General features: G+C 40.5%; 2 protein-coding genes across 2 annotated transcripts; both read left to right on the top strand.

Moving 5' to 3' along the window:
- Nucleotides 1-1209: 1209 nt before the first annotated feature.
- On the top strand, nt 1210-14803 carry PHAX (phosphorylated adaptor for RNA export). Its single transcript, XM_081231864.1, has 5 exons — nt 1210-1756; nt 3823-4436; nt 6524-6644; nt 8287-8370; nt 13521-14803. Exons 1-5 carry the CDS (start codon nt 1661-1663, stop codon nt 13788-13790), a joined length of 1185 nt encoding a protein of 394 aa, XP_081087990.1. The 5' UTR covers nt 1210-1660; the 3' UTR covers nt 13791-14803.
- A 1130-nt stretch (nt 14804-15933) lies between these two features.
- On the top strand, nt 15934-20132 carry SPMIP10 (sperm microtubule inner protein 10; the record flags this gene model as incomplete). Its single annotated transcript, XM_081231783.1, has 3 exons — nt 15934-16183; nt 16770-16878; nt 19923-20132. Exons 1-3 carry the CDS (start codon nt 16098-16100, stop codon nt 20130-20132), a joined length of 405 nt encoding a protein of 134 aa, XP_081087909.1. The 5' UTR covers nt 15934-16097.
- Between the last annotated feature and the right edge of the window lie 3344 nt (nt 20133-23476).

A 23476-nucleotide genomic window follows, 5' to 3' on the forward strand; every position in this document is an offset into this window, starting at 1 on the left:
ATTCCTTTATAGGTATTAAATTCACATTTCAAAAATCTAAATTCATTTTTTTCCATACAGTCTAGAGACATATCCTAAGGAAATAATAAAACAAGTTTGTAAAAAGACATGTTCATTGCAAAACACCATCAGAGACTAAAAAATGAGGCTACCTTCATGCAATGGAAAACTAGGGAGTCATTAAAAAGAAGAAGCTAGGGTTTCCCTGGTGGCGCAGTGGTTGAGAGTCTGCCTGCCGATGCAGGGGACACGGGTTCGTGCCCCGGTCCGAGATCCCACGTGCCGCAGAGCAACTAGGCCCGTGAGCCACAACTACTGAGCCTGCGTGTCTGGAACCTGTGCTCCGCAACAAGAGAGACCGCGGCAGTGAGAGGCCCGCGCACCGCGATGAAGAGTGGCCCCCGCTCACCGCAACTAGAGAAAGCCCACGCACAGAAACGAAGACCCAACACAGCCTAAATAAATAAATAAATACTGATCCCTTAAAAAAAAAAAAAAGAGCTGGATCTTTATATTCTGATATAGAAAGGTATCCAGATAAACTGCTTTATTTATTTATTTTTTTTGGCTGCGCCTCGCGGCTTGCAGGATTTTATCTCCAGACCAGGGATCGAACCCAGCCTCCAGCAGTGGAAGCGCGGAGTCCCAACCACTGGACCCCAATATTGTTTCTTTTTTAAAGTAGATTGCAGAATAGGAAAAGGTACAAATAACAAGATCCCCTTTACGCAAAAAAAAAAAGTCAAATATTTCTTGACCATCTTTACATACAAGAAGTCATGTATGTACGCAGGTAGAAACAACGGCGAATAAAACTGACATTTTAGTGGGGAGCTCAGACAAAAAATTTTTAAAATACACATATGACTATTGATACCATGAGGGGAAAAAAAGGGTTTGAGAGTGACAGGGGAGACCCTGTTTTAGTGAGGGTGGTTGAAGAAGACCTCTCTGGGAAGGTGGCATTTAATCAGAATCCTGAATCATGAGACAGCATAACCTGTGCAAGAATGGGGTGTCGGGGGTGTTGGAGAGTCTGCCAAGAAGAGGGAACAGCAACTGCAAAGCCCTTGGGCCGGGAAAGGACAAAGGGTGCCTGAGGAACAACGTGAGCAGCGCCAGCGTGGCTGGAGAGCCGGAGGGGGACACCAGACAGGCACACACCCGCAGCCCTGCTGGCAGTGCTGAGAACTCAAGCCTTATCGTGCGGAGGAAAGCCCTGGAAAGTCTGAGCAGGGCGGTGACCTCACGTCCCGTCTGGAAGGCTCCCCGGGAAGCTACATGCAGGGTGGATCGCAGAGGAGCAGAATGGAAGCAGAAAGGCCTGCCCAGAGCATCCAGGCGAGGGTTGTGAGGCCGAGGGAGGAATCCCTCATGGCTGCCATCCGTGCGCATCTTTAGGTTTGCCGGAAACATGTCGGTAGGGAACGCGCCAGAGTGCTGGGGCAGCAGAGGACTCATTCTCCCAGAGTAGCGTTAAGCGAGCGGGTTGCAATGATGACGCAACATCTGCGAGCCTCGACCCAGGCGTCTGGTTCCACCGGCCGCCGGGGCGGGAGCAGCCCCCTCGCGGGGGCGCCCCACCAGTCACAGCCAGCCAAACCAGCCCGCCGCCCCGCCGGAAGTGCCCTCTCGGCCCGCTGCACCGCGCCGCGGGAAGATGGCGCAGGAGGCAGGCGACATGGAAGATGGGCAGCTTTCTGACTCGGATTCCGACATGACGGTGGCACCCAGCGACAGGCCGCTGCAGGTGCCGGTGAGTGCGGAGGGGGGGCCGGTGACTCTGGGCCGGGAGCGCGGAGCGCGGAGCCCGGGCTGCAATGAGGGGTGGGCGTCCCCGGGCCCGGCGCGCGAGCCGGTGCGGCGGGGAGGGTGAGGGGCGGGCGGGCGTTCCGCGGCCCGGCGCGCGGAGCGAGGGAGGTTGCGGGGATAGGAGGCCGTACGAACCTAGCCCGGCGTCTCGCTGCGAAGCGGAGCGCGCGAGGCGGGCTGCCTCCGGCGGCGGGCTTGCGGCTGTCCCTTCCCCGCCTCCAGTGCTCCGCTCCTCGTTTTCTAAACCTACGGGCTTCCCCACTTCGGCGACGCTAGGTTGTCCCGGAAGGGCATTTGTTTGCCGAAAATGTAGAACCTGGGGACCTCGGCCCACAAACAGCCTGTGGCGCTCATGTGCACGCTGAGCAGAAAGGGAGTGAGTACCAGGGATGAAGTTCATCACTTGCTCAGAGGCCTGGTCTTCCATATTCCCCTGGAACCTAGCTTCGTCATGCCATAATGTGGCACTGGGTTTTGTGTTAGCTTCCCAGGTTTCTTGGCCGCCCTACTAAGTAGCAAGCTCTTTTGAGAAGACTTTAGTGCCGGTCTACCCGCGTTCGAATCCTGGCGCCGCCACTGTGTGACCTGTGACAGGGCATCTAGCCTGGTGCCCCCATCTTAGAATAGGAATGTTATAATAGTACGACAGTAATAGGGTGGCTGTAAGGATTCAGTGGAGCCTGAGTAATGGCTGACAAGTGTTAGTGCCATTATTATTTCAAAATAGCAAGACCTACTTTCTAGACTTAAAATACCCCACCCCCATTTCTAGCACATATTAGGAACTTAAGAAATACTTTGTTTAATGTTGAGTTGAAAAAGCAAAGGTGGTTCCTTTTGCATAGAAATTTCTTAGGAAATCGGTACCAAAATATTTTGTTTTTCAGTCTCTTTCAGTTTGTTTTACATAGATTGACCCATGACTTGGTAAACTTAATGCCACGGACTCTGCAGTTTTAAAAGTAATTTGTCGGAGATTTTTACACATAGGAGTTTACTGTCTAGTCTAAAAGGAATATAGTCACAAAACCATATAAAGGCAGTTGATGTAATCAAATGCATGGCAGGCATCTTTGGAAAGGAAGAAAACAAGTTCTGTTTTAACTGCTAGTAACAATTACCGTGTATGTCATTTTCAAACATTCTGACAACAGAAAAGATTGAAAATCTTCTAAAGGTGAGAATTAAAAGCTTTGGTAATTTTTTAAAAGGGGTCTTAGAACTAAGTGCTGCATTAGCTATATAGAAATATGAATTTGTGGCTTTTAAAATGGAAATTCCAGGGAGTTCCCTGGTGGTCTAGTGGTTAGAATTTGGCACTTTCACTGCCCGCCCGGGTTTGATCCCTGGTCAGGGAGCAGGGATCCTGTAAGACGCACGGCGCGGCCAAAAAAAAAGGAAATTCCATGTAGACCTTTAGAAATGCAGGGCCTCAGTTGGTTTCAGAGATCTTTGAAGATCATTTCTCCTTCAGAATGGTCCAGCTGAATCCCTAAATAATTTTTTAAAAAGCACATGGTGGGGGCTTCCCTGGTGGCGCAGTGGTTGAGAGTCCGCCTGCCGATGCAGGGGAAACGGGTTCGTGCCCCGGTCCGGGAAGATCCCATATGCCACGGAGCGGCTGGGCCCGTGAGCCATGGCTGCTGAGCCTGCGCATCCGGAGCCTGTGCTCCGCAACGGGAGAGGCCACAACAGTGAGAGGCCTGGGTACTGCAAAAAAAAAAAGCACATGGTGGGGCTTCCCTGATGGTGCCGTGGTTGAGAGTCCGCCTGCCGATGCAGGGGACACGGGTTTGTGCCCCGGTCCGGGAAGATCCCACATGCCGCGGAGCCGCTGGGTCCGTGAGCCATGGCCGCTGAGCCTGTGCGTCCGGAGCCTGTGCTCTGCAACGGGAGAGGCCACAACAGGGAGAGGCCCGCGTACCGCAAAAAAAAAAAAAAAAAAAAAAGCACATGGTGTGTGGAGTTAATGTGTTTTATGGAATTGATTGTATTTTCTTTCACTTGCAGAAAGCACTAGGTGGGGACTGTGCAGTGAGGCCCTTCCAGAGTACTGCAACAGTGTGTGCTCCGGTATCACATTATCGGACTGTTAAAAGTGTGGATTCAAGTGAGGAGAGTTTTTCGGATTCAGATGATGATAGCTCTCTCTGGAAGCGCAAACGACAAAAATGTTTTAACACTCCTCCCAAACCGGAGCCTTTTCAGTTTGGCCAGAGCAGCCAGAAACCGCCTGTTGCTGGAGGGAAGAAGGTTAACAACATATGGGGTGCTGTGCTGCAGGAACAGAGTCAAGATGCAGTGGCCACTGAACTTGGTATCTTGGGAATGGAGGGCACTATTGACAGAAGCAGACAATCCGAGACGTACAATTATTTGCTTGCTAAGAAACTTAAGAGGGAATCCCAAGAGAATACAAAAGAATTAGACAAAGAGCTAGATGAATATATGCATGGTGGCAAAAAAATGGGAACAAAGGAGGAGGAAAATGGGCAAGGTCATCTCAAAAGGAAACGACCTGTCAAAGACAGACTAGGAGACAGACTAGAAATGAATTATAAAGGCCGATATGAGATCACAGAGGACGATTCTCAAGAGAAAGTGGCTGATGAAATTTCTTTCAGGTGAGCATTTAAATTTGTCTGCAAGTGAGCACTTGACCAACTATCTTCCATTTATGAGAAATAACACAGATTCCAAATACACTGACGATGGTGTTCCTTTTTGAAATTTTTAAATTCAAGGCATGAACTCTAGGCTTATGTGGTTATATGAATATGGCTGGGTGTTCTTAAATTTGGGCAGACCTGATAGAATAATTTTGCAGATTTTTATGAACTTTTGAGCAACTTTTTCCATTTAGTGCTATAGAACTCTTAGGTAAAAACATATCCTTTTAAATCACGTAGGTTATTTGGAGTGCTTTCAAGCATTCATGATTTTTTTTTTTTTTTACAATTTTATTGAGGCATGGTATACATGTGGTAAAATTCATCCATTTCAAGTGTTGATTTTTTTAGTAAGTTTATCAATTGTACAACGATTACCATAAAGCACTTTAAAAACATTTCCATCACCCTATAAGATCCCTCATACCATGTGCGCATTTAAAGTTAGTTCCTGTTCCTGTTCCCACGTAACTGCTAATCTACTTTCTGTTGCTATCAATTTGCATTTTTGGAAATTTCATGTTAATGGAATCACAATATGTGGTCTCTTGTGCCTGGCTATTTTCACTTACTGCAGTGTTTTTCAGATTCGTCCATGTTGTAGCAGGAATCAACAGTTTATTTATTTACACGCACACGCATGTGCACGCACACATCCATATTGGCTGTTACCCTTTTGGGAAATTATGAATAATGCTGTTATGAACTTTCACGTACACATTTTTGGACACAGATTTTCATTTCTTTTGGATAAATAGGAGTAGAGTTGCTTAATGTATGGTAAATTTACATTTCATGCATTTTAAACAAGAAATACTAAAAGTTAAAATTTTGGGAATTCCATGGCAGTACAGTGGCTAGGACTTGGCACTTTCATTGCCACGGGCCCGGGTTTGATCCCTGGTCGGCGAACTAAGATCCTGCAAGCCGCCCGGTGAGGTCAATAAATAAATAAAAAGTTGAAATTTTGTTTACTTTTTTATTAGCTCTAAATCACTAGTGAACAGTGTCACAAATCTGAAAACAGGTAAGGTTCAAGAGTAATATAGCTAGTAGGAAAACAAGTATTTACTTTCCAGGCAAGCCTGTCAATACTCATACTGGATTTTTTTTAAATACTGAGGGAGTTTGGAATTTGAGTGCTGGAAAGGAACTTAGAGATTTTGTAAACCAAAGCCTTTACTTTACAAATAGGAAACTGAGGCCCAGTAGTTGTGTGGCTTGCTCATAGTCACAAATTTAATAAGTGTCAGACCTGGAACTAAAGTCTAGCCGCTTTGTTCCTAGTCTACTGCTCTTTCCACAACAGAGAAGAAACAAAAGAAGCCATGGCTGGTTAGGGAACTGGTAAGGCTTCTGTAATATTAATGCTCCTTCATCTCTATGGAGTATGGGCTCTGATATCAGAAGTGCTACCTACTTAGGCTCCCTGTGTTTTTACCTCTCAGTGGTAAAATGAAAATAATAATATCTGCTTCATAAGGTTGTTGAGAGAATTAACTGAGATATAATGCATATATAGTTCTTAGGATTGTGCTTATCCCATAATAAGCCTTTGGTAAATATTAGCTCTTTCCTTGTTCTGAGGCAGGGAGCCCATGAGGGAAAAATCCAATCCATTTTAAAGCTCTTAGACATCTCTAGAATTAGGAGAGCTAACTTTTAGAAAGCATGGTATATGTTTGCTATTTGTTTTGATGAGAGTAGACTGGTTGTATCTTCTTTTGCTTTTAGGCTTGGATTCCCCTTGCTATGTGTGCATGTTTCTTTTGAAATATGCCATAATCCAATAAGGCAAAGTGAAGATGCCAGTTATGAGACTTGAGGTGGAACCCGGAGGTTACGATCTCCTTGCGTGACCCAAGATAGGAATGTTTCCATGTCAGTGATTCCAAGGTTAAATATTGGGGATTTTGGAAAGCAAATGTTATTAGAATGAGAAGCTACTTCTAGCTAGGAACTAAATTGGAGACTAAGGTAGATTTCCTCAACTTTATGCAACAAATAAAAAGTTTAATATTACTTCATTTGTTCCTCATCAGGTTGCAGGAACCAAAGAAAGATTTGATAGCCCGAGTAGTGAGGATAATTGGGAACAAAAAGGCAATTGAACTTCTGATGGAAACTGCTGAAGTTGAACAAAATGGTGGCCTTTTTATAATGGTAAGACTAACTGCTTCATTCTTTCTGGTTTTGTATTATTTCATGTGATTTTTTAATAAAATGCCCTTGTCTCTGATTGTTGGTTCTCTTATTTATAAATTATTACAGTGTGTTTCAGACTTTTAAAAACCTTCATTAATAATTTAAAAATTCAGGGCTTCCCTGGTGGCGCAGTGGTTAAGAATCTGCCTGCTAATGCAGGGGACACAGATTCAAGCCCTGGTCCGGGAAGATCCCACATGCTTCAGAGCAACTAAGCCCGTGTGCCACAACTACTGAAGCCCACGTGCCCTAGAGCCCGTGCTCTGCAACAAGAGAAGCCACCGCAATGAGAAGCCTGCTCACCACCACAAAGAGTAGCCTCTGCTCGCCACAACTAGAGAAAGCCCGCGCGCAGCAACGAAGACCCAATGCAGCCATAAATAAATAAATAATTTATTTTTTTAAAAAAAAAGAAATGTTACTTTTGGTTCATTTAATTCATGCATTCTTGGAAACTGGTTCTTGGGGGTAAAAAAACCAAAAATCTTGTTATGTAAAAAGCACAGATAAATATAAAGTATATCTGTGAGTATTAAAATTTCATGGGTGGTAGGAGTGAATAGGAAACAAAATGTCTAAAGGGGCTTCTGGGGTTGAGGAAGCAAAAATGAAAAAACAGTTAAAAAATACTTCATTGCTCCAGAATGGCATAAAGAGCACTTCTCTGGTTGGGGCCAGATCACAGCAGTAGCAGTTTATCCCATAGAATGAATGGTTTTGCAGATCTCATTTAATTGAGCTTTCTGCACAGGGTGAGGATGAAGATTGAATGGCTTCCTTCTTATTTGTTCCTCATGAATTTGAATAATAACATCGCAAGAGACTAAATCAATATTATTATGCTGTGGAAATGGAGAGAAAAGAAGCCAGTTAGAAGTGATAGCACTGGGTGAGGAAACAGCCTGTGAACATAGGTTCCAAAAGTTAACAAGAAAACAGATTATAATAATCATGAATGTACTGGCATCCCTGTTTGTGTCACTGTTTAAGGTACCTAGATTTTCATTCAGTTGAGCATGAAGTTATAGGTTATATCAATATTTTACTTAAAAAAATTTTTTTTTAATTTCTTGCTGTGCCACACAGCTTGTGGAATACTAGTTCGCCAACCAGGGATCAAATCCAGGCCCCCTGCAGTGAAACCACCAAGTCCTAACTACTGGACTGCCAGAGAATTCCCTATATCAAAATTTTAATACCGTAGTAATAAAACCAGTGAGCTAATGGAAATCTACTGAATGTTGGGAAGATACAAGTCCAAATTCACTTTCTTTTGGTACATGCATTCTTTCCTTGTACAGTTCTTTATTGCTGTGTGCCAGGCACTGTTCTAGACACAGGAAGCTTATGTTGTAGTAGGGGGTGGGAGGGAAACAGTCTGTAAAGAATAAGTGTAGTATCTTCAAGTATGCTAGGAAGTGATACATGCCGTGGGAAAAGAAATAGAGCAAATGGAAGTCTGGAGAGGAGAGAAGGACACTGCAGTTAAACTGGAGTGGTGCTGTAGACCTTAATATCTCCTTAGGAATGTCTCTAAAAGTTGCTTTGACCATTCACTGGAAGAGTCTTCACAGGATAATTTTTCTGTTCCTTTTTGTAGAATGGTAGTCGAAGAAGAACACCAGGTGGAGTTTTCCTGAATCTCCTGAAGAACACTCCTAGTATCAGTGAGGAACAAATCAAGGTAGAAACAATAATGTCCTTGCCTTTTAAGATCCATCATAATTTAACTCCCACTCAGCCTCTAGCTTCATTTTCTACTGATCTCTGTTACCTGCTCTGCCTTGTACTGACCAATTTTTCATTGTCTCTTTTCAAGTAAACCTTGTGCCTTTGGTAAAGCTCTGCCTCCTCATTTTCTTCCCTTTCAGAGCCAAGGTCAAGATTTCTTTTATGGCAATTTTTCCTGGTCTCTTAGCATGTAATTATTTTTTTCTACTCCTACAACTTTTTATTAATGAAAAATTTCAAACGTGGAATAGATGAAAAAACAACAGGATGAATACCCATATATCCTTCACCTAGGTTCAGGGGTGGTTAACATTTTGACATTCTTACTTTACCTATATAATTTTTTTTTCTGTACCGTTAGGAAATAAGGAGCAAACATCATGACATTTAGCCCTAATTATTTCAACAAGCATCTCCCAATAATGACAATATCCTACACAGCCACACCTAAGAAAAATGAGAACAGTTTCATAGCATCATCCCAGTATCTATCTAGCCCTTATTCCAATTTCCTGAATTGTCCCAAGAATGTATTTTCTAGCTTTTTTCCTCCCCAAATCAGGATCCTGTCTAGATTTCCACATCCCATTTGTTAACATCTCTTTTGATCTGTTTAATCCTACATTTTTCTCCATGATTTAGACCTTTTGATGAGTCCAGTATGGCTCTCTTACAGAATATACCACATTCTGTTGTCTGCTTACACATTTGTTTTGTTCATTCCTCTATCTCCTATATTTCTTACAAACTGGAAGCCGGGCATTTTAGTATCATTTTTGTATTACCAGAATGTCATATGGGAAATCTTATACACTGAGGGTTTTTCACAGCTCAGAATTTAGTTACCTTTTAATTTATTAATTAAGGAACATGACTCGCATTTAGCACATGTGATCAAAATTGAGAACTGTCTTCTTGCATAGGAAGGAGATGGTACACATGCAACACAGCTACAATATTTGAGAAATTTTGTATTCTCTTTATTATAACAGTGGGGGATAAAGGTCATAGGAATGTGCTTTAGCCATACTAATGTAATGCTGATGATGACAGAAAAATAAAAACCTTTTCTCTTGAGCTGATGCTACATGTGAGCATATTTTGCATCTGCTTAATGTTTTTTTTCTTTTTTCTGGCTATTCACTTTTAGTCATTTTTTTAAAAATCTGTTACTGGAATTCCTACAGGAACTGTTACTGTTGTTGCACATTTGAAATCTCTACTCTGTAACTACTTTTTTTCTCATTGGAACAATTATTTTGATAATAAATTTGTAACAATGTGAATGTCCTTGGGAACACAAAACTTTTGAGTGGTAGAACAGAGCTTATACCTTAATGATGTTCTCCCTCCTCCCCCAATATAACCCCTGATCAGAGTGTGTACTTAGAAGGAACATTCTTCTTGGGTCTTTGTTTGATAGCAAAATGTCACTCTTTTCAAAGATATAGCATGATGTGATGAAAAGAATTCTCGTAAGATTTAAAATCTAGGTTTTAATCTTAATTTTGCCATTTAGTGATTATATGACTATGAGCAGATTGCTTACTCTCCCTCAGCCTTGATTTTCTCATCTGTAAAGTGAGGACTTTAATATGTGCTCTGCCTATTTAATATTGCTATAAAAGGGTTAAATAAAATGATGTCTAGAAAAGCTGTTTGTCAACTAAACTTGGACAGTTTCCAGAAGCGGGAGAGAAGAAAATAACATTTATTCACCGTCAGCCTGGCACTATCATTGGGTATTACCCTGATATGCAAATGCAGAGCAATAAAAGGGATAGGTCTGAGATCACACAGGAAGGACTCTGACTTCAAACCCAGGCTGTTTTCACTGAATCACCTATCTTTGAAATTCATTTCTTCTAACTCATTGTGGAGAAGGGGATTTAATGTTAGTAGATTTTTATCTTAAACAACCAGAAACATTACATTATAATAAACAGTAGAAACGTTTGTAATATCTAATAATAGGGGAATGTTGACTAATAGGGACATTCTTAAAACAACTATCCTGTAGCCTCTATTTTTGTGAAGCAATTTTAAGAAAATTAGAAAATGCAATAATAATTGAATTTTTTAAAACGACAAAGTACAAGTTTATAAAGAACAAGAGGCATGGGACAATAGACTGGCAGTTAAAACACCAAAATGTTACCAATGATTTGGTCTGTTGTGAGGGGTTATAAATGTTTTGTCTTTTAAGATTTTTCTGGGGTTTTTTTTGCCAAATTTTCTGTATGTGCATGGATTGACTATCTTTGTTACTAGAGGGAAAAGCCTAAGACAGATATGATTTTATTATAGGTAATTTCATGTGCCATCCAAATAATGGTGTTATAATTATTCTTTTAGTCACTATATTGCTAACAATCACAGTCTGTAGAACTAGGAAGCCAGAACTGAACTGAGTGGGCTTGTTTTCAACTTTTTCTCATTTGATTTTGTTTCAGTATGTGGCCTTATAATTAGTTTTAGAGAATACAAAGTTTGTGAAGAAAGAAAAAGTAAGAATAGTTAGAAGTTAATTTGTGAAGCGGGGGCCCCTGGGGTGCCTGGCCAAGGCCCCCTTACCCATGCCCACCCCGTCACCGACCCCCTGGTAAGACCTCGGCCCCCAGACCAGCACCTCTCCGGGACGCTTGTCCCCAGATTTTGCTGAGGAGCTGAGGTCCTCGGAACCATCTCTGAGCCCCGGTCTTCTGGAGGAGGATGGAGAGGTGGCCGTGGTGCTTCTGGGCAGGCCCTCTCCCGGCGCCGCGGACCCTGAGGAGGTGGCACTGTGCAGCAGCCACTGTGCCGTGCGGCTGCGGTGCCAGGGCCTGGCCCGGTGCCCTCCTAGAGGGTCGGGGTGCTTCCCCCGACTTGGTGTGGGGGCCCTGCCAGCTGGCTGTCAGAATTTTAAAGAGGTCCCCCCGTCAGGAGTTCTGGCTGCCAGCTAACTGCCCCCTCCTCAGCCGGGACCTCCTGGCAAGACTGTAGCTAGTGGTGTTTTTACAACCAAAGACTCTATTTTGTGGTTTAAGGAGAATAAAATTGACTATGTTTAAAAGAAAAAAAAAAGTTGATTAAGTCCACCTATAACGTTCTCCCTCCAAAAATAGTATGCACTTCAGGTTCTTAACTTGCAGAGTTAATTATACAGAGAGATGGATGGGAGAAAATAAGTTGCTCTCAGATTATCTGTTGTCTGCATTTATTGTAACAACATTAATAATATGCTACAAAGACATTTCTTTGGGTCATCCCAGTTCTGTTTAAATTCGTAACCCATGAGAATGACATTCCTTTTTAATAAGGATTGCCATATTTGGAGGGAAAGGGGGAACTTCATAATTTTATTTCGTGCTGCCGAGCATTGTACTAGTTAGAACTGTTTTTTATCAAGATGTTTGGATGTGCTTCCATATAAAATGAAAATACTTCTACTATTGCTCCACTTGAAGGTAAGTGGACTCTTGAAACAATTGTGAATTATCACACTCTTGTGAAGGTTTAAGGTTTAAGAATATGGATTTGAAGAAATCATTTATGAGTTTAGACTTTATACCTTTACCTGTTGGCTCTAATCTTGAGCCTCACTTTCCTCATCTGAAAACAAGTATAATCCCCACCTCACAGGGTTCTTGTGTGAATGAAAAGAGTTCACACCTGTGTAAAGTTCTCAGCGTAATGCCTGGCACATAAAAGTGCTCATTCAGGAATTGGTAGCTGGCCTCATTTTCCTCTGAATTCACCCTTTTTGTCCTTCCTGCACTTTTTTCTCACATATGTTCCCTCCTTCTCCACCCCCGTCCTCATTTCTTTAGCAAATACTTTTACTCCTTCTCTTCATCAAAGCTCTCATATTCTGAAGCTTTCCCTTATTGCATTCATTTCAGGGTTCCTTACTTCTTCCTCTGCTAATTCTGTGTGCTGCTTTTACTATTTAGCGAAGCAGAGGGCCCCCTTTATCTCACCATCCTCCATATTGTTTTTTATAAACAAGAAGGGATTTGCATTTTATGCACTTTAAGAATGTAATAGGAACTGGCTTGGCTACAGCTTTTAAGAGTCACTTCCTAGAATATAATAGGATGTCAAAAGTGTGTCCTGCCTGTACTAGCTTCTCTTTGAAATCTTCGAATCTTTTTTATATTAGCATCATCATTTTTGCCTTCTCTTTAGATCCCTGACCTTTTTTTTTTGTACCCTCTAAAATTATATTTCTCTATCTGTATCAAGGTTCCCAGAAGTTATTTTGTTTTTCCATGTAGTGTTTTAATGGAAATGTATTTTCTACTTGAACCGTTCTCATTCACTGGCAGTTTTGCCTCTCAGAGGATATTTGGCAATGTCTAGAGGTATTTTTGGTTGTCACCGTTTGGCGGTGGGGTGGGTGTGCTAGTGGGTAGAGGCCAGGTAGGCTGCTGAACATCCTGCAATGCACACAGCAGACTGCTACACAAAGAATTCCTTGGCTTGCAGTTTTAGTAGTGCCATACTTGGAAAACCCTGTACTAGAAGATTCTCATATTTTCATGCTATAAAATCCTTTTTCTGGCACCCTGGAATCCAAGTGCTGACTATATCATTTTTATGCCTTGTGATAAAAGTTTTTGGCAGAGACTTACAGTCTCACATGTTAATTACAGCAGTGTTTAAGGGCTGGAATTTTTCTTGCGTTGTGTAGGTTACATGATCATACTTAGTCACAGTTCGGGCCTGGCCAGTTTCTTAGCATATAACATGTGGTTATGATGACATTTTAGAGTTAGTAAATTATTATACCAAAGACTTCTGTTTTGTTGTGATAAATTATATTTTATTTAAATCCTAAACAATATGATTTTCCTACTGTATATTTCTATTTAGAAAACCTTTATAGATTGATGTATATGTTGAATAAGCATGGACCCTAGACCTAACACTAGGCTGAGTTTGAATCATAGCTTCATCTTCTCAACTTGCAATGAGGATTTATTAAATATCTTGGACTCTGTGTTCAATTATGAATCTAATATTTTTTTGTGTGGAAAATGGAGATAATGTAAAGAGTCTACCATATAACAGGCTTTCAATAAATGGTAGTTCTTGTTTACTAAAGTTGTTCCTTTATTGTAGGACATTTTCTACATTGAAAATCAAAAGGAATATGAAAATAAAAAAGCTGCTAGGAAGAGAAGAACACAAGTGTTGGGAAAAAAGATGAAACAAGCTATTAAAAGCCTAAATTTTCTAGAAGATGATGATACATCACGAGAGACTTTTGCAAGTGACACAAATGAGGCTCTGGCCTCTCTTGATGAATCACAGGAAGGACACGGAGAAACAAAGTTGGATGCAGAGGAAGCCATTGAGGTTGATCATTCTCATGATTTGGACATCTTTTAGGAATTTTGAGAAATAAGCCTTTCTAAGATAACATTGTAATAAACCATTTCTACTGAGATTGCTTTATTTTACTTTGCACTGATAAACCCAAAAATCTGGAGAGAACTGTTGTCTTGTTTTAAATAAAATTGAATATGTGGGAGATGAATGCAATAAGAACATTTAAAACTTTCTCATGTCTGACAAAATACTTAAAAGTATATAGCAGAGGATTTAATTTCTCAATCTATTGCATGTGCTAATCATTACTAGTTGATAATCAGTTTTGTCCAGGTCATTATAACATGCCATTCAAAAGTTTTTCTTTTTCTGATTTATCTTTGCAGTGAATCATGATTGGTTTCAAACATTCCATTAAAAGATCCTAAGACATAAATTGTTAAGCTATTACAAATGCGTTCAAATCTAGGTTTTCTGTGTTCTAAGAACTCTTAAGCAGTTTTAATAATAGAGACTAAAAATAGGTTTATACTAGTGGCTCTTCCCACTTGTTTGTCCAGAAGTAAATAAACATCAGAAGCTTTACGAAGAAGTATCTGTTCTTAACTTTAACTTTGTTTTTGACCTCTTATTAGTTACGTTGGTCATATATTAAATACTGAATATGATCCATACCTGCATAATTACCATGACATTTAAAAAATTCCCAGTGACGGCCTGCCTAAGACTGTTTTACCTTATGTTAAGGAAGTTAGGTATTAAAAATGTTTCATCTGCATGATGTTTAAAATTATTCATTTTTATTTAAGGAAATAAAGTTAGTTTACTTAAGATGTTCCAGGAGTTGACTACAGTTTACAAAATAGATCAAGCAAAAATATGTAGGGAGCAATTATTAACTATTCTTTGCAGCAGTGTACTTGAAGTCTTTCAGTAGTTTCTGAAATACATGATCATTGAAGTTGGAGCTAAGTAAGCAAGGAAAGAAAAGGAAATGGTAATTGGTTACTTTTTATTCATAAAGAATACAAAAATAAAATTGGAGTTCTGGCAGTCCTTAATGAGTTTCAAGTGATTTTATTTTTTAATCTCAAATGTTCTTTCATAAAATTGCTATAACCTAGGAAAGAAACATTTTAAATAGGTAAGTATTTAAACATTGTCCCTGAGGTTTTTTAACCATTTATTTATTTATTTAAAGAATTTTTTTAAATTGAAGTATAATTGATTTACAATATTACAGTAGTTTCAGATATACAACATAGTGATTCAGTATTTTTATGCCTTGTAAAATGATCACCACAGTCCCTGAGATTATTTTATGTAAGGTGATTTTAAAGGTATAGTATATCAGGAAAGATAATCAACATTCAGAAATTTAAATGCCACTTACTCATGTAAATATTGCTAATTTTTCTAGTGAAAGTTACAGTTTTTGAGGGACATTAATGCCTCAGGCTACTTCATCTTCAGTGGATTGCTCCTCCCTCATTCCCCCCTTCCCGGATTGTTTTCAATTGTTATTTCCTTAACATTTGCAAACCAGATTTCTGGATCGTAGTACATCCTAATGTTATATATAGAAACCAGTGCTTCAGTTTTTAAGGTTCTGTAAAGTTTTGTGTATTAACATTACTCTTCTCTAAACCTTTCTGACTATCCAGATCTAGGAAGTTCTCTCCAGACTGTTGCCAGATATGTATTCAGTTAATACTCTCACCAAGGCAGTGTACATTGCAGTCATTGTTCCTGCTCAGCCTAACATTTTTCCTCCTTCTGGCTAGGAGTATTAGCAGTAATAACCCTCCATGTCTCTGGCCTAGTAATTTAGGTGCTCATCCTCACTCATAACCTTTCTTTATTAAAATGAGTTTTGTTACCTAAAATACTCTGCCATATAACTCAAATCTTAGGAGATAAAATGGGTTGGATTGGTTTGGGTTTAGGCAAGTTTGATTTACAACTTAAAGTGTGTCTAAGTAATGGTGAAACAAATGGGACACATCAACCACGTGCAGTATGTAAAGAGGAAAATCAGCTAAGGGTAAATAGTGTTAATTTGAAGTGATTATTTGTGAGTAATAATTCTTTAGTCCAGTATATTTTCTAGTATCTGTCAAATTTGTAATATATCTGCAAGCATCCTTATTTTTTAAACGTTCATGATAAGAATAATGATATACTCAAGGTGTATTAAAAACACCAAAAATAGCTTTAAGTGCCACACTTAATTAACTGCTAAAGTAACTGCTATGGGTTGCTATGAAACTAGCAAAACATTGATAGATCTGAGGCAGCAATGACATCATAATTAGACTAGTAGACTAGTGAAGTTCTAGATGAGAATTCCTGCCACTACTGGCAGTGATGGCTTCAGGCAAAGACACTTGTCTTATCTTACCTAAACTCACCAACAACTGTTCTGATGAGAATTCATATAAGCCTGCTATTAAGTGAGGACTTAAGGGTTCTGGGTTTTTGGGTGGGTTTTTTTGTTTGTTTTTTGTTTCTTCGTCTTCAATCTGGGAGCTACATAGATGAGGACGCTAATTCTGTGCTTCCCCTTGGCATCTATATAGAAAGCTTTATGTTCCAGAACAAAACAATGTGTGTGCAGAGAAAGCAAGTCTGACCTGAGTGTAGGGCACGTACTAAATTCAGAAGCTAAATCAGTTACTGGTTTCTGTGAGTGGCCAGTGATTCCTTTAGGTAATGAGTAGGCTTGAGGTAGATCATGGTGTGCTGTCTTCCCCCTTAAAGTCAGGCCAAGATGAACATCATGAGCAAATTGTAAAGGACAGCGTGCAGTTAGAGCTACAGATACCCAGCCCAGACTCTTGATCTTGGTGATACTCGGGGATTTAATGGGTTGGTTATCTACTAGGTGAGCCTCAAACAGTGACACAGCTGTGTTCTGCAGCTGCGAGGGTCCAAACCTCACAGACACAACACAACTGCTTCCATTCCGTAAAATGAAGCTAAAATAATTGAATTTAGCTCACAATATACCCTTTCTTCTTGCTTTTTCCTAATCTTCAGGTGTGGTGAGATTCATTTGCCACGGTTTTCATTAAAGCAAGGGATGATCCCAAGACGTTATGTAATGCCTTGGAAACAGAACATGGAATTCAGGAATGTGAATCTGAAGGTATTTTCCTATAGGTATTTATAATAAAAAACCTATACTATTTAATATATCTGTGAATAGACATATATAACTCTACAAAAGCTGCTTTGAAATTTATTTTTCATTTTTTCAGCTTTACTGAGAAATAATAGACAAATAAGATTGTGTACCTTTAAAGTATACAACATGATGCTTTGATATACATTGTGGAGTGATTACCAAGATCAAGATAACACATTCATCACTTTACATTGTTGACTCTTTTTTTCTTGCAGTGAGAATGCTTCAGATCTACCCTCAGCAGCTTTCAAGTATATAATACCGTATTATTAACTATAGTCACTGTGCTGAACATTAGACCCTTAGAACTTATTCTTAAAACTGAAAATTTGTACCCTTTGTCTCGTTTCTTCCTCCTCCCAGGCCCCGACAACCACCATTCTGTTCTGACAAAAACTATTTGATGCGCCTTCACATAAACTTGCAAACAAAAGTTAAATAGCAATATCTATTCAAATAACCCAATTACAAACTTAAAATAGATAAACCAAAAGACTTCATAAATACGTGTCTACCTTTTTCTATACATAATGGCAACTCACAGCTGTTAAGAAGTTCATCAGAAATAGGTACCAGGGCTTCCCTGGTGGCGCAGTGGTTGAGAGCCCGCCTGCCGATGCAGGGGACACGGGTTCGTGCCCCGGTTGGGGAAGATCCCACATGCCACGGAGCGGCTGGGCCCGTGAGCCATGGCCGCTGAGCCTGCGCGTCCGGAGCCTGTGCTCCGCAATGGGAGAGGCCACAACAGTGAGAGGCCCGCGTACCGCGAAAAAAAGAAGTAGGTGCCATTAACATTAAAGCTACAGTACAGAGCATGTATTTTTTTTTAATTGAAGTATAGTTGATTTACAATGTGTTAATTTCTGCTGTACAGCAAAGTGATTCAGTTATATATATGTATATTTTATATTCTTTTCCATTGTGGTTTATCACAGGATATTGAATATAGTTCCCTGTGCTATACGGTAGGACCGTGTTTATCAATTCTATATATAATAGTTTGTATCTGCTAACCCCAAGCTCCCAATCCAGCTCTCCCCCATCCACCCTCCCCCTTGGCAACCACAAGTCTGTTCTTTACAGAGCGTGTATTTTTACAGTTTTACTGCACGCTCAGGTTGAAAGCTATGGGAACAGTTTGGCTAGATTTACAGATAAGATTCCTTGCCCACTCAATGCTCTGAATCAGTAGTCAATAGTTTCAAAACATTTTCCAAATTCAGATTGATTGACCGTTCACTTGTGAAAAGGTAAGTTGTTTCTTTAAAGGAGATTATAATATTTTGTAAGAATCAGACAATAAGAGGAGATTTCATGTTAGGATTCCTAGGAAGAAATGTGTTTATATAACTAATTTCCAACTTTCTAAAGGATAAGCAATTAATGTTGAATAAGAATATACTTTGTGAAGACAGAGATATTACAAAATATGAATATTATATACAAAATATAAAAATATGGCTCAATTATTTTCTTATAAAATACAATGTAATAAATGAGGCTGCCATTTGCCTTGAGATGATTATTTTATATGTATTTTTATCTGATATTTTGAAAACAAATATAAAACTAAGGAAATCACGATTCAAATACCAGACTTAAACATCAAATTTGTATGGTTATTAAGACTTTCTAATATCTTAATATTGGGCTGTATTTCATGTAACTTAGTGGCTTATCAAGTCATTTTCAATGTCCTAAGTAGCTTTAGCATGGTGACAATATTAGTACTGACTTTATATTTTTCATTTACTAGAACTATAGGGTATAAACTTTGAGTTGAAGTCAATAATGAAGAACTGTTTTGAATGTATCAAAACATTTCTGTTAGTCTTGCCCTTACTCTTTAGAGCTATGTCAGCATAATTTTTTCATTGTTGTTTCACTTCTCCAATTCAGTTGACAGTGTTCCTAACAATTTAAAAAATATAATTAGCGACTGGTGTATGGACTATTCTACCTTACAGAGTAAAAGTGAAAATTAAATGAGAATTACAATGAAGTGAATGTGCACTGAATAAATGCTAGCTATGCTTTCTTTTCTTTTACCATTTTTCCTGATGATATAGCTCTTTTAACAACATAAAAACGAGAACACAGCATAGGAGAGAGGGAGCGGCACCCCAAGACCAGGCCAGACTGCTGTTCAGTAGTATCAAAGAATCAGAAATAGATGTACAACTAAGATAATCTTAAGTAGCTGTTATCTATCCAGCAGCAGGGTGCAGCAGCAGCTGCATACTGTGTAGCTATTTTACTTAGTAGTTGGCGAAAGTTTTTTCATTCACATAGAATGTTTTATTCAACACTCAAAGAATCCTTTAATAATTCCCATTTTATGTTTGAGGAAACTGAGTCTCACGGTAGGTAAATGACTTGTACAAGAACACAAAAGTAGTGAAGCTAAAAGTCAGTGATCTGACTCCAAGTTTATAGTCTGCAGCCCACACCACGGGCTCTTCCTCTTGGTCGGAAGACACCAGTGAGAGAGCACTGCTTTTAAAAAAGGGATATTGCTCTGCCCACTAGACCTTCCTTCTCAATAGGAACAGTTAGAAAAACTATTGGGCAACTTCCATCTTAATCTGATAAAGTGTTTTTTTTTAAATTAATTAATTTATTTATTTTTCTCTGTGTTGGGTCCTCATCGTCGCACGAGGGCCCTCTCCATTTGCAGCAAGCGAATGGGGGCCACTCTTAGCTGCAGTGCGCGGGCTTCTCATTGCAGTGGCTTCTCTTGTTGCAGAGCACGGGCTCTAAGCGCGCGGGCCTCAGCAGTTGTGGCACGCGGGCTCAGTAGTTGTGGCTCACAGGCTCTAGAGCGCACGCTCAGTAGTAGTGGTGCACAGGTCCAGTTGCTCCGCGGCATGTGGGATCTTCCTGGACCAGGGATTGAACCCGTGTCCCCTGCATTGGCAGGCGGATTCTTAACCACTGTGCCACCAGGAAAGTCCCTAATAAAGTGATTTTTGGTGTGATATACAACAGATTTTTTTTTCTTTTAGCATGCAGAAGCCTGTGGGATCCATGCCGGCCCTTTGGAAGACTCTCTGTTTTTGAATCACAGTGAAAGGCTTTGCCATGGGGAAGATCATAAAGTTGTCTTGAAGAAAGGCCCACCAGAAATAAAAATTGCAGATATGCCTCTGCATTCACCTCTCTCCAGGTACCAAAGCACTGTGATTTCCCATGGCTTCAGGAGGCGACTGGTCTGATGAAAGAAGAATAAAATGATAAAGTGTTTCAGTCTCTCCCTCTCTCTCTCCCATAATGTTTAAGTCCTTGTCCATTTGTATTTTGCCTATAGGTTCAATTTGTTCAAAGGCTATAAGTCAACTGCATACTCTTTATATTATACTAGCTTAGAAAGGAAATAGGCTCTGAGAATATCTGAGATGATGTGGGGTAACAAGGAAAACTGTCTCACTGAAATTAATTTCACACCAAGTAGTTAAGAAACAGCAGACGGATCCAGTCCTACCATCTAACCTCACCACACTCCTCTACCTTTCTCTCCTTCTCATTCCACCCTTATTATTCATCCCCTCCAAAACTCAATGTCAAGAAAGCCAAACTGAAATAGAGTTGCAGGATGTGGAATTATTTTTGCTTCTTTTCTGACTGCTCCAACACACTTCCTTCTGCTCCACTGCACCAACACACACCCCTGAGGCTATAGAGACCGGCAGCTAATCAGCATGGTTATTAGCAGTGTTAGTAGACAACTCTGTGATACATCATAGAGTTTTAGCTGAGACATATGTTTCCATATTGGTTCAGTGTATCCAAGTATCAATTTCCTATAGTGAAGGATTGATTCTCATAACTTAAGACATAATAATCACTGTATGCAAAAATGATGCACCACTGTGGAAGACAGTATGGTGGTTTCTCAAACAATTACACTCAGAATTACCTTATGATCCAGCAATTTCACTTCTAGGTATATGCCCAGAAGAATTGAAAGCAGGGATTTGAACAGATATTTGTACACCAATGTTCATAGCAGCATTATTTATAATATCCAAAAGGTGGAAACAAGTCAAATGTCCATCAACAGATGAATGGATTGTTGGGGAGGAAGAAATTTTCCTCTACCCTTCTAGGTTCTTCTGACTGGCTTAAGAATTGAATTGACATGAGACAGATTAACAGGAGAAAGTCAAACAAAAGTTAAATAACATGTATACATGGGAGAGGCCCAGGAAAACTGAGTAACTCACCCAAATGACTGAAACCCTCACTTTGTTTTTAAATTTTATTTATTTATTTATGGCTGCGTTGGGTCTTCCTTGCTGTGCGCGGGCTTTTCTTTAGTTGTGGTGAGCGGGGGCTACTCTTTGTTGCGGTGCACAGGCTTCTCGTTGCAATAGCTTCTCTTATTGCGGAGCAAGGGCTCTAGGAGCACGGGCTGAGTAGTTGTGACACACAGGCTCAGTAGTTGTGGCTCGTGGGCTCTAGAGTGCAGGCTCAGTAGTTGTGGTGCATGGGCTTAGTTGCTCTGCGGCACGTGGGATATTCTTGGACCAGGGCTCGAACCTGTCTCCCCTGCACTGGCAGGCGGATTCCCAACCATGAGCTATCAGGGAAGTCCCTGAAACCCTCACTTTAAATACCATCTTCAGCTAAAGACAGAAGAGGATTTGGGAAGAGTGATTTGGGACTTCAAAGGGAGGAAGGCAATTGACATGGAGATGGAAAAGCAAACGTTTGGTAAATGTTTGCTGGGCCTGCAGAGACAGTGGGACACAGGGTGGCCTGTGATCTCTAAGAGTTTCCCCCGCCACATCTAGCTCATGTTCTTTGCAGACATCTCTGGTGATAGCTCTATTCCTGTAATAGGCCCTCTTTCTAAATTCCTTTAGGCACTTAGGGGGAAGGTCAAAAGTTCTTCCTGAGTCTTTTGGGCCTTGATTGTTTTCAGCTTGAAATAATCCACATGCCAGAGACATTTTAGGGTGGCAAATTTTGTTTCCCTACAGATAAAATATAGTATATGAATGGAATGGAATGAATTATTAGTCATAAAATGAAATGAAGTTCTGTTACATGTTCTAACGTGGGGAACCTTGACAACAGGCTAAGTGAATAAATAAGACATACAAAGACAAATATTGTGTGATTTCACTTATATGAGATACCTAGAGTAGTCAAATTCTTAGAGAAAGAAAATAGAATGGCAGTTAGTTACCAAGGGCTACAGAGGAGGGGAGAATGGGGAGTTATCATTTAAAGGGTACAGAGTTTCAGTTTGACATGAAAAGTTCTATAGATGGATGGTTACACAACAGGGTGAATGTATTTAATGCCACTGAATTGTACACTCAAAAAGGGTAAAAATCATTAATTTTATGTCATATATATTTTAGCAGAATTTTTTTTTTAAAAAGACCAGAGTGGGTCTAAGCTATGCTTCATTCAGCCAAGTGTTCATATCTGATAACAGCACCAAGGAAACTATTACAAAAAAAGATAGAGCTGTCCATCTAATATCAATTTAAAAATCAGTAAAGAAAGCATAAATAAAGTAAATTATTAAGGAAGACAATTTAAGTGATACTGAACTGAAGTTGGGTCCACTTGACAATTTACTGACACTCGGTTGTGGTGAAGGAAAATACAGCATTTATTGTAGGCACCAAGCAAGGAGAATGGGCAGGGCATGCTCAAAAGAACCAAACTCCCCGATGGCTTTCAGGGAAAGGTTTTTAAAGGCAATATTCAGGGTGAGGGTTGCAGTGGGTATGACTTTCTTCTGATTGGTTGGTGGTTGTTAACAGGGTGGTGTTTCAGGAATCTTAATCACCAACCTGGTTCCAACCAGTATGGGGTCTCTATGCTTGTGGTCAGCATGTAGTCACCATCCTCAGCCTGGGTGGGAGTCTTTGTCCCTGCAGAACAACTCAAAGATACATGTCAGATTGTTGTATATATCCCTTGAGGAGGAACTAGGACTCGTTTTACTGCTGAACTATTGTTTCTTGACTGCTTTTCCTGTGTTTCTGCATTCCCTCACTTCCCTAATGAATAACTGCTTGTGCCTGCTCTTTGGAACTTCGGGAAGGCCTAGGAGACTAAAGCCTTTTTCTACAAACAAGAAATGGGAGACACAGAGGGGCTTTTGTACCTAGGAAGGCTCTGCAGGGTCCTGCTTGGTTTCAGCTTCAGGTCTTCTCAGCTTGTGTCTCCCAGTGTGGAACCACCACCTTATGATCTGGGACAAGGAGAATTAGGGCCCCAGTATTCTCAGAGCCTCTGTGCCCAACCCATGAATTGGGGCTGAGCAGAAAAAGGGGGTCCCCCACCTTTTGGCCACACTTGCATAGAACTTAGCTTCAGAAACAAGTAGCTGGGGTCAGGATGAGAAATGCTGATATCCTGCCCTGTCTGGGAAGACAGCCCTCTACCTGGGATCTGTGGGGAGAGGAACCCTGTGCTCTTGGCTGCACCAGTCTGCAGTAGAGTTTCCACTGTGGTGAGCTGGGAGGGGAGAGGGGAGAAGTGGGTCCTGGATCAAACACCTCAGGGTTCACTGAGCTTTAGGAGATTTCATTAAATA

The sequence above is a fragment of the Mesoplodon bidens genome (genome assembly GCF_964165515.1).
Source record: "Mesoplodon bidens genome assembly, chromosome: 4".
In the NCBI taxonomy this organism is placed as follows: domain Eukaryota; kingdom Metazoa; phylum Chordata; class Mammalia; order Artiodactyla; family Ziphiidae; genus Mesoplodon; species Mesoplodon bidens.